The sequence below is a fragment of the Vulpes vulpes genome, chromosome 10 (assembly GCF_048418805.1).
Source record: "Vulpes vulpes isolate BD-2025 chromosome 10, VulVul3, whole genome shotgun sequence".
Classification (NCBI taxonomy): domain Eukaryota; kingdom Metazoa; phylum Chordata; class Mammalia; order Carnivora; family Canidae; genus Vulpes; species Vulpes vulpes.
The window spans coordinates 38516789-38526812 of NC_132789.1; the positions used below are offsets into that span (position 1 = coordinate 38516789).

The 10024-nt window shown below is 66.1% G+C and overlaps 1 protein-coding gene across 1 annotated transcript; it reads left to right on the forward strand.

Annotated features, from left to right (window-relative positions):
- The first annotated feature begins 3120 nt into the window (after nucleotides 1–3120).
- On the forward strand, nucleotides 3121–7848 carry CLDN19 (claudin 19). The gene is made up of 5 exons (XM_025983735.2): nucleotides 3121–3678; nucleotides 4863–5027; nucleotides 5143–5227; nucleotides 6834–6986; nucleotides 7709–7848. Exons 1-5 carry the CDS (start codon nucleotides 3456–3458, stop codon nucleotides 7755–7757), a joined length of 675 nt encoding a protein of 224 aa, XP_025839520.2. The 5' UTR covers nucleotides 3121–3455; the 3' UTR covers nucleotides 7758–7848.
- Nucleotides 7849–10024: the final 2176 nt, after the last annotated feature.

The following is a 10024-nucleotide window of genomic DNA, read 5'->3' on the forward strand; positions in this document are numbered from 1 at the left end:
CCTCGCCACCCAGGATGGCTGACAGTGGTAACGAGGGGATGCTCCCAGGGCACCTGGCACAATGCTTAGCATGTAGCAGACACTCCGCAGACAGGAAACTACATCAGCCTGGTTCTGGTCCTCCAGAAGCTTCCACATCAAGGCAGACAACCTTCACGGGCTCAATGTATGTAAACCACACAGTGTCCCCGGGACTGGGATAAGTGCATGTACTTAGGGCCCCGGAAGCAGGGAGCGAAGGCAGGTCTGCGCTGAGATGTGGCCGTGATTGCTCGGCCCGGGCTCAGGTGCAGGGGCAGGACAGGCCAGCCAGGGGGAGTCCCCTGGAGATGAAGGGAGAGCATCCATGGGAGCCTCCGCGGGGATGGGAGACCTGGAAGAGGTTGGTCTCTGGTGCCCCCGGCAGCTGGCAGGGCTCCCAGCAGGGGTGCAGAGACAGCCTGTGCTCAGGGGTGTTTGGGGAGCAGGGGGTACCACCATCAGCCACACATGGTGCAGAGACCCCACCCCCCCACCCCTGGGTGGAGCGTGGGGCCCGGAAATGAGGCTGGTAGTAGGGCCTTGGAGGTGCTTGCATTCCCCGGGAAGGACAACGCACCAAGTGCTATGAGTGGAAGCAGGCGCAGAGCGTTGCGGGATGGCGGATCTGGGCGTCTGGCCCTGCGGGGACACTCCATCCTCTCCATCCCCAGCCTCCAGTTCCAAGGGGGAGTCAGAGTCTGAGTTCGGGGTGAGACCAGCACGACTGCCGGAGCCCCGGAGCCCCCAGCATTGCAGGAGGGCAACCAGGCCGTCAGAGCCCCCTAAGGGGCGGTGGGAGGGGGCCGGGAAATGGCTCTGGGATCTCGCTGGGAGGGAGGCACAAGCACCGGCTCCCCACCAGTCCGTCCATGGGGCACGTTCATGGGGCACGCTCATGGGGCACGCGTAGCTGCTAAGCCTGGCTCTGTGCCAGGCACTGCTGGGCAGGAGGGGCCCGTGGGTGTCCAGCCGCGGCAAGGCGCTCACAGCCGGGAGGAGAGGGCCAGGACGGTGGGCCCGGGAGGGAGTCTTTGGGAAGAGCTCTCATTAGGCAGCCCTGTTTCTTCAAGCATAGGATATTTCCCAAAAGCAGCTCCACCCATTATCTGATCCCCGTAACTCCCTCCTGAACCGGACAGGGCCAGTGCCGTTATCCCTGTTTTAGCTCAGAGGGGCGAAGGGACCTGCCTGGTGTCACACAGCTTTTCGGTGGCACAGGTAAGGCTTCAGAACCCAAAGCTTCCTGTACCCACACGTGAAAGCACTGGGGGGAGGTGGCAGGCACCCCACGGCGGTTTCCAGCCAGCTCCTGATGGGGCGGGGTTGGGACCCTGAGCGGTTCTGCTTTCCCTGCATGCCTGGGAGTCACTGGACTGCAGGGGACCTGCAGGGGGTGTAAGGCACCCCCCCCCCAGGAGCATGATCTGAATTCCAAAAGGCTTTGTTTGGAACGTGGGCGAGGGAAGGCCCTCAGGGTAGGAGAGGATATTCTTACAGAACCGACTGGAAACCTCAAGTTGCAAAGAGGGTTACCCAGAAGGGCTTCAGAGGGGATGGGAGCCTCATTCCCACCGCGAAGTGGCCCTGGGGCCCCAGCGGGAGGGGGGGATGCCCTGGATGGAGGGGCGCGCAGGCATCCCGGCGTCTCTAAGGCCTCAGCACCCCAGACTTCACCCCCCGGGGCAGCGGTGTAACCTTACGTGGCTCCTTCCCCCACCCCCCTTTGGCTCTCAGCCCCCTCCTTCATCACAGTCCTCCCCAGAAAGGAGGCTGTGGGATGAACGTGGCGCTGGCACAGATCTGCGTCCTCAGCCGGGGTGGGTCTCCTCGCGGCCTGGTTCCTGAGGGGTGAGGGGCCCACCCAGCGCCAAGGGGGCCCTTGAGGACCCAGAAAGGGTGCTCGCTGCGTCCCCAGGAGTCTGGCTCGCTCTGGGCTCCGGCAAGGTCCCCTGCTCCCCTGATCTTGGGGCCTCGGAACTGGGTGAGAACCGGATCCCAACTCAGGGCTGGCCTGTCTACAACTGTCCTAGGCCCCTTTTGAGTTCGGGGACCCCCAGGCTGCCCCAGGAAGCAGGTGTACGCGGACCCACGTGGCTCTGGCCTTCCTGCAAGCCAGCAGCGCCCACCCCGCCCCCAGCGGCTGGAGCTGCAGGCCATACCAGGGGCCCACGCCCTGGGCGGGTGCACAGGGTGGCCATTGTCCATGCAGTGCCTGGCACCCTCTCGTTTGCATAGCCACGTGAAGAATGCCAGGGAGCAGGCTGGGGACGAGTAGGGGGGCCGGGCTGGGGGGAGGACGCCGACGGGGGCGGGGGGGGGGTGGGGTTGCGGCAGACCCTGCTTTCCCCCAGTGCGGTCCAGGGAAGGCAGGTGGGCGCTGGGTATGGGAGCGGGGTTGTGACATTCCCCCTGCACCCATAGCGAGGGGAGCCCACGGGGCGCACTGAGCGTGAGGGGATTGCTAATGAGCTGGAGGAGAGTTAAATATTCCCCTGCTCCAGAGGGTGAGCTGGGGGGCGGGGGGAGGCAGGGCAGGAGGAGGGGCAGCCTGAACCCTAGGAATGTGCAGAGGCCGCTCAGGCTCCCGTCAGGCTGCTCCGGAGCCAGGATCCAGGAGGGGGGGGCCCAGCAAGGGAATTAAGGGGCTGAGCAGTCTGCCTTCCTTCAGGCTGATGCCAGAGGGTCAGTGCAATCGCTCACCTCCCCGGCCAAGCCCCAGGTCTCTCTCCTGCCCCTCTCAGATCTCAAAGAGACCCCACAGTGCATATTCCCTGGCTGGGCCTCCCCTGCTTTTGATACATATGGCCCCCCAGAACCCGGAACTCCCTCTCCCAACACCCAGCCCAGTCTCTCCACATCTGGCCTCGGAGCCCTCTCCAAAAAGTTCTCCCTGATGTCTAACTCTAGTCTTACCTGCTGCAAAGGAGAATTCCACTTCCTTTCTGTCCTACAGTCAGAGGACAGGAAACCCCAAGGGTCGGGTCAGCCTTGCAGTAGCAAAGTCCATCATTTCAGGGCGGTTGCTCGGGCAGGAATGAGAACCATGCACCCGGAAGGTTCCTAAAGGGGGTTCCCAGGCAGGAAGGCCCTGAGGGCAAGCAGGGTCACTCCTCCCAGGCCCTCACCTCTCTATCCCCAGGGGCGGGGCAAGGGCACCAACCTGGGCCACGGCCCCGCCCCCCGCCCCCAGGGGGCTGGCAGGAGCTTCGCTGGGGACCCTGCCCCGGCTTAGGCGGCTGCTGTGGGCGGGCCCCTGGCCTTTCCAGCCCCTGGCCTCCCCCTGCATTCTAGAGCCCAGAGCCGTCGCCGCTGAGCTGCTCCTTCTCAGCCTCCGGTGCACCCAGCAGCTCTCCTCACCTGGCCATGACCCCAGCGCCCCCAGGGACCCTGGCCCAGCCCTGAGCCCTGGGACCTCCAGCCCCCTCCCCTGGGCCATGGCCAACTCGGGCCTCCAGCTCCTGGGCTACTTCCTGGCCCTGGGCGGCTGGGTGGGCATCATCGCCAGCACAGCCCTCCCGCAGTGGAAGCAGTCCTCCTACGCAGGCGACGCCATCATCACGGCCGTGGGGCTCTACGAGGGGCTCTGGATGTCCTGCGCCTCCCAGAGCACGGGGCAGGTGCAGTGCAAGCTCTATGACTCCCTGCTCGCCCTGGAAGGTAGGCCTCCCTTGGGCTGCCCTGGGAGGGTGGGCTGGGGGGGCAGGCCAGCTTGCCCGCAGCCTGCCACCTGCGCTGGGCTCCACCCTCCAGCCCCACCCCACCCCATGCATTTTGAACATCCAAGGCCAGTTGCGTGGTCCCACCCGTGGAGGGGGGTGCTCGGGGTTCTGGCAGCCACGGGTCCAGATCCCAGCTCTGCCACGAGAACCTTAAAGGAGTCCAACCCTCTCTGGTTCTAACGTCCCCAGGCCCCCAGCCGTAGGGGGGAGCACTAGGGCTTCACACATAGCACTAGGGCTGTGGCAGGGTTAGACCAGGTCGAGGGGTGCCTGGCACTCAGGAGGCTCTCCTCGCTCCTCCCGAAGCGCCATGTGCAGACACGCCGTGCACACGCACCTCCAGGCCTGCCACCTAGGCAAGCGGGCCTCCATTTGGGTGCACACACATGCGTGCCTGTGCACACAGGTGCTTGGGCATGTAGGTCCCTCTCCTTCTCCCGGGGTGTGGACTTGAACGTGACAAGTTGGCTTGTAAGCCGGCACCACTGCAGCTGTGTCCCTGCCCAGGGCCACGCAGGCCTGAGCCCAGCAGCTATCACACCAGCCTCCCCTATGACGCCCATGCAGGCAGGTCGTCTGGTCTCCTGCAGGCACCCAGATCCCCTGAGCTGCCCGCGGCCCAGGACTGACCTGAGCACAGGTGTACGGCTGCCATGGGTGACTCAGAGGGCAGAGGGGAAGATGACCAGGAGCCAGAATGGCTGATGAAGGTGTCCCTGCCCGAGAGCCCCCTTGGGCTGAGCTGGGCCACAGGCACCCTCTCTCCCTCCTGCTGAATCTGAAAGGCCCCGGGAGGAACTGACCCTTCTGCTTGGGAGGGGTGGGCGAGGGGTGGGCCGGCCCCAAAAGAGAGTCCCACCGACAGACAGCGCTGACCAGAGAGGTCACTACCCCGCACCGTCACACCGCTTCACTCCGCCACACCTGGAGGAAGCTGCAGGGGGAGGGAAGGGCGGGGTTAGAGGCCAAGTGCAGCCCCCCACCCTGTCCTCACTGTCCCCTCACACCTGCTGCAGGTGGCTGCCCAGGGGGAGCTGCTGGCTCCTGCCCCAGCCCCTTCATCCCGGGCTCCTATGCTCCCGCCTCTCCCACTGCCCGCTCAGTCCCTCCCGCCCTGCCCAGGTCACATCCAGTCAGCGCGAGCCCTGATGGTGGTGGCCGTGCTCCTGGGCTTTGTGGCCATGGTCCTCAGTGTGGTCGGCATGAAGTGCACTCGGGTTGGAGACAGCAACCCCACCGCCAAGGGCCGCATCGCCATCTCTGGGGGTGTCCTCTTCCTGCTGGCAGGTGAGTGTCCCCGGATCCCTCTCCACCGTCTTGGCCACGGCAGGTGGCAGGTAGCCAAACCCACCTGGGGCGGCCAGCTGGGGGCCGGAGCAGACTCGCCCTCCTTTGTCCTTAGGCCTCTGCACTCTGACAGCCGTCTCGTGGTATGCCACCCTGGTGACGCAGGAGTTCTTCAACCCCAGCACACCTGTCAACGCCAGGTGAGTGCCGGCACCCGGCTTGGACCAGGGAGCACGCTGGGCCTTTGCCCAGCTTGAAGGGTGGAACAGGGGGTGAGCTGCAGGTGCCGTCACTGAGAAGTTCCTGGGAGTGGAGGGCCAGGCAGGGTGTGGCTGGGCCCTCCGAAGGGGTGAGAGTCCCATGGAGGACAGCGCAACCTGAATTTAGGTTTGATCCCAGCTCTGTGTGTGCTGTGTGAGAGGCACGTTCCTGTCAAACGGAAGTGGGACCCCAGGACCCAGGTTGTGAGGGCTCAGGGAGATGTTGCAAGGAGGACTCGGCATGATGCCAGGGCCCCGGAGAGCTCAGTAAACCCCTCCTTGGTCCTCCTGCCCAAGGCAGCAGGTACTTTGGGCTGGAGATGGAGACCAATGGTAAGGGCAGGTGTGGGGGCCTTACAGGGTAGGAAGACTTGGTGCCCCATCCTGGGGCGGAAGGCAGCCAGCGGTCCTGGCCGTGGTGTGCAGCATGGTGGGGAGGGGATGAGGCAGTGGGGTGCAAAGGTCTGGAGCCAGAGGCCGGCAGTGCAGAGCGGGGTCAGAGATATTTAGCTGCTGGAACAGCCAGGACTAGTAAGGCCGAGGGTATGAGGGCCCGCTAGGGTCTTGGTGAAGAGCCTGGGCCCACCTGGCTGCCCTCCTCCTTTCAGCTGTGCCAGAGCAGACAAGGGGACGGTCTCAGCCCCAGCCATCCCAGCTGACCTTGGGCCCTGGGGTGGAGCGACAGTGAGGAAAGACCAAGACCACAGGGCCATCGCAGTCAGGAGGGCTTCCCGGAGAAGGTGGAGGTGTGGCTAGGGAAGAGACGGGCCTCAGGCCTCAGGCCTGGCACTCATTCCCTGGGGCGGCAGCTGTAGAAGATCTCCAAGCAGGAGGCGGCTCAGCTCAGGGATAGGCGCCTGGTCCCTTGGACACTCCCGGAGGCACCTGGTGTGCAGGCCCCGTGCTGGGCCCCCCAGGGACAGGGACCAGTCGGGTGCTCTCCGCACTCCAGGTGCTCCCTAGGGAGCCGGGCAAGCAGGGAGCTGAGCAGCCACCCAGGAAGAGTCCCTAGAAGGCATGGGGTGGGGGTGGGGTGCTCAGGGACAGGCCCTGGGAGCGGGTGGGCCCTAAAGGCTGAGGAGTAGGCGGTGCAGAAGGGGGGGCGCCAAGCAAAGGCCGGGAGGCGGAGAGCCCCGGGGGGGGGGGGGGGGTGCGCAGAGGCGGGGCAGGGAGGGGTGCAGGCTGGTGGTGGCTGAGGTGGGGAGTCGGGAGCACCAGGGCGACAGAGAAAGCTGGCAGGGATCGCTGTCCCCACCCCCCACCCTCCCTACCCTTCCCCCGTGGGACCTGGCCTCTCCTCTGGCCGGATAAGGAAGCCCCCCCCCCCCCCCCCCCCCCCCCCCCCCCCCCCCCCGCCCTGCATCTGCGCAGGGCGGGGCCACACTGGGCCTGGGTCCCCCTGGTGGCCAGGTGCAGGGTGGAAGCCAGAGGGGACTTCCCCTGCACCCCCCCCCTCACCCAACCCGAGGGGGGGCACCCAGGGGGAGGGGGGGCCAGGGGAGGGCAGGCCTGCAGCCACCCCTGACGGTGACCTCCCTACCCGCAGGTACGAGTTCGGCTCGGCCCTGTTCGTGGGCTGGGCGTCGGCCAGCCTGGCCATGCTGGGGGGCTCCTTCCTCTGCTGCACGTGCCCCGAGCCTGAGCGCGCCGCCAGCAGCCCGCAGCCTTACCGGCCGGGCCCATCAGCCGCTGCCCGAGAGTACGTCTGAGCCCCAGCCCCCGGCCCCGTGGCACCCCGGGCAGGGCCGGGAGGGCACGGCCAGGAGGGCACGGCGGCCCCGCGAGCTCCGTTAGGGCTCCGAGCGGCTTGTCCCCACGTGGGCACCCACCTGCGCCCGGAGCCTCGCACCCAGATGCTCCTAGGGAGGCCGGAGGCGGGCCCCGGCCCGTGGTGCACACGCGTGTCCGGCCCAGGCACGTTTCCTGTCCAGGCACCAGCGCGTCCACGAGGCTGCTTAGTCACCCACTGCTGGGCTGCACGAGTGGCTACTGTGCACGGGGCCCTGGGGACACAGCCACGAAGACGGACCCTGGTGCCCCACACCCCGGGTGGCCAGAGCCGTTGCCCTCCCCAGGCCAGCAGGCTCCTCACGGCAACCCCACGAGGGGGGCAGTGCCAGGGTGGTGAATGTCCCCACTTATGCACGAGCAAACAGGTGCAGGGAGGCCAGGAGCTTGGCCCCACTGGTCCCGAGTCCAGGCCTCAGGCCTGCCCCTGCGCCCCGCACCACCTGGACGCCCACGCCCACGGCTATGCCAGAACGCGCCCCACCCGCCCCAGGAATGGGCCCCGGTAGGGCTGCTGCAAGGGCCCTGGTCTGACGGCTCTGGCCAGGCCCTGCACCTGGGCCTGCCCCCCACAGCCCCCGCCCCACGGGCTGCTCACCCCACTAACCAGCTCTCCTCTCTTTTGACTTTCAGACCAGTTGTTAAATTGTCCGCCTCCGCCAAGGGCCCCCTGGGTGTGTAATGTCCAGGCCCCCACCCTGACTCTGTCCCCTGCCACACCTAGCCTGCGTGTTTGGTATTTTTTGGAAAGAGAAGTGAACATCCAGCCCCAAGTGTGGTGTCACTTGATCTGTCCCTGGCATGGCTACGGTGGGTCCTGGCTCGGGGAGGTCGGAGCTGGTCCCTGGGCTCTTTGGGGGTAAAGGTGGGGAGACAGGCCTCCGGGGTGGCTTACTTACCTGGCACAGGCAGGCGCCAGGAGCGTCCCTAGCCTGGCTCTTACCCCAGAGCTAGGGCGCGGGGACGCTGGGAGCTCACTGTGTGAGAAGGGACCAGGAGAGGGCCCCGAGGGCCTTCTGTCCCCAGCAAGGCTGCAAGCCCCCTGGTGCTCCCCTTCTTCCCCTTCCTGCTCTCCAGCTGCCGAGGTCCCAGGACATCCCTGTCCTGGATCCAAAGTAGGGGGCGGCCTCAGGGCCCTGTCCACATGCCAAAGTGTGCGGTCTGAGCTGAAGGGGCTTTTGGTCTTGGAGTTCAGGTAGCACCTTAGTAGAGAAGGGGGAGACGTCCTCAAAGAGAGGACGGTCAGCTCCACCCCTCGCCTCGGGCCTCGCCCTCCCGAGCATCCTCCCAGGCCCCTGAGCACCCTCTGGTCTCCCATCCAACCGTCACCTGGCTGCCTCCAACACCTGCCTCTCGCCAAGTCACTGGACCCCGAAGAGGCAGCCCGGCCTCCCCCACTCCCCTGCCCCAAGGGAGGTGAAGTCAGAGGAGATGACACACAGGCTCCCTCGGGGGACCGGGGTTGGGGGGGGCAGCCGTGGGACTGTGGGCGCAGGGCCCCGGCCTGGAGCTGGGGTGCCTTGGGGGTGGCCATTCCCTGCAGCCTGGCCAGCCTCTGGCCACAAGGGTTGGCGCTGACCCCCACGGGTCCCCCCAGGCCGGCCCATCGAGTCCCGAGTGTGAGAGCCGCAGGAGGCTGTCCCCGGGGCCGGAGCCGGGGCGCAGCGGGCCTCGCCGCTGGACAAGCTCTCAAGTCACCCGGAGCTGGTGGCCAGGAGCTGCCCCGGACATCCCGACAGAAGCGGCCGCAGGGGCCCGGCATCGAGGGGGGCACCCCGGAGGCCTGCAGCTCGGGGCTGTGCGGCCACGGTTCTTGCCCCCCTGGGGGTCGCGGAGGGACAGGGGCAGCTCCGGGGAGGGGTGAGCCGGGGAAAGATGAGGGCAAGGTCTGTCTCCCTGAGACCAGGCTTCCCTGTAAGAGCCCCCCCAATTATCCACCTTTTTGCTGAAACGTTTTTTTTTAAGATGTTATTTATTTATTCATGTCATGTATTTATTCATGAGAGACACACAGAGAGAGAGAGAGAGGCAGAGACACAGGCAGAGGGAAAAGCAGGCCCCATGCAGGGAGCCCCGATGTGGGACTCGATCCCCGTACCCCAGGATCACGCCCTGGGCCGAAGGCAGGTGCTATACCGCTGAGCCACCCAGGCTACCCAGCTGAAACGATCTCGAGCGTGACTTGTGTCACCTAGAGCCAAAAGAGCCCCGACCGACACGGCCACATTGGGAGCCTGAAAGGGAGGGTGTCGGGAGGCTCCTGTGGGGACCCCGCTGAGCCGGGTGGGACATGGGGCCCAGAGGCTCGACGTCTGCTGGTGCTCCGGGACACCTTCCTGTCCCAGGTGGGGGGCTGGGCAGCCCTGGCCGTCGGGGCACGAAGCGGTTGGCCCCGCGTGCATCGTCTCGAGGTGCCAGGTCCACCGGAGGCTTGGGCCTGGGTAGGAAAACACGGGGGGAGATCGCGCTGGGTGCTCCCGAGCCTGGGGGGAGGCTGCAGGAGAGGGGCCCCACGCCAGACGGGGCGGGGCTGACAGCTGCAGGGACCAGCTTGGGCCTGTGACACCGACGTCCCTCTACCTAAACCAGGGAAGGGAGAGGCTGAGGCTCCGTTCGCTGCCCGTTGCCCGGCACGCTCACCCCCCACAGAGCGGGGTCCTGGCCACGGGAATGTGTCCTGGGAAAGTTAGAGGAGTTTAAGGCCGGGAGAGTTGGGATCCTTGGGGGGCCCAGGGGTTGAGCACCTGCCTTCAGCCCAGGGAGTGACCCTGGAGGCCCGGGATTGAGTCCCACGTCGGGCTCCCTGCATGGAACCTGCTTCTCCCTCTGCTTGGTCTCTGCCTCTCTCTGTGTTTCTCATGAATAAATAAATAAAATCATTAAAAAAAAAAAAAAAAAAAAGGCCGGGAGAGTTTGGGAAGCCTGCTCTTGAAGCCACCGGTTCCACTC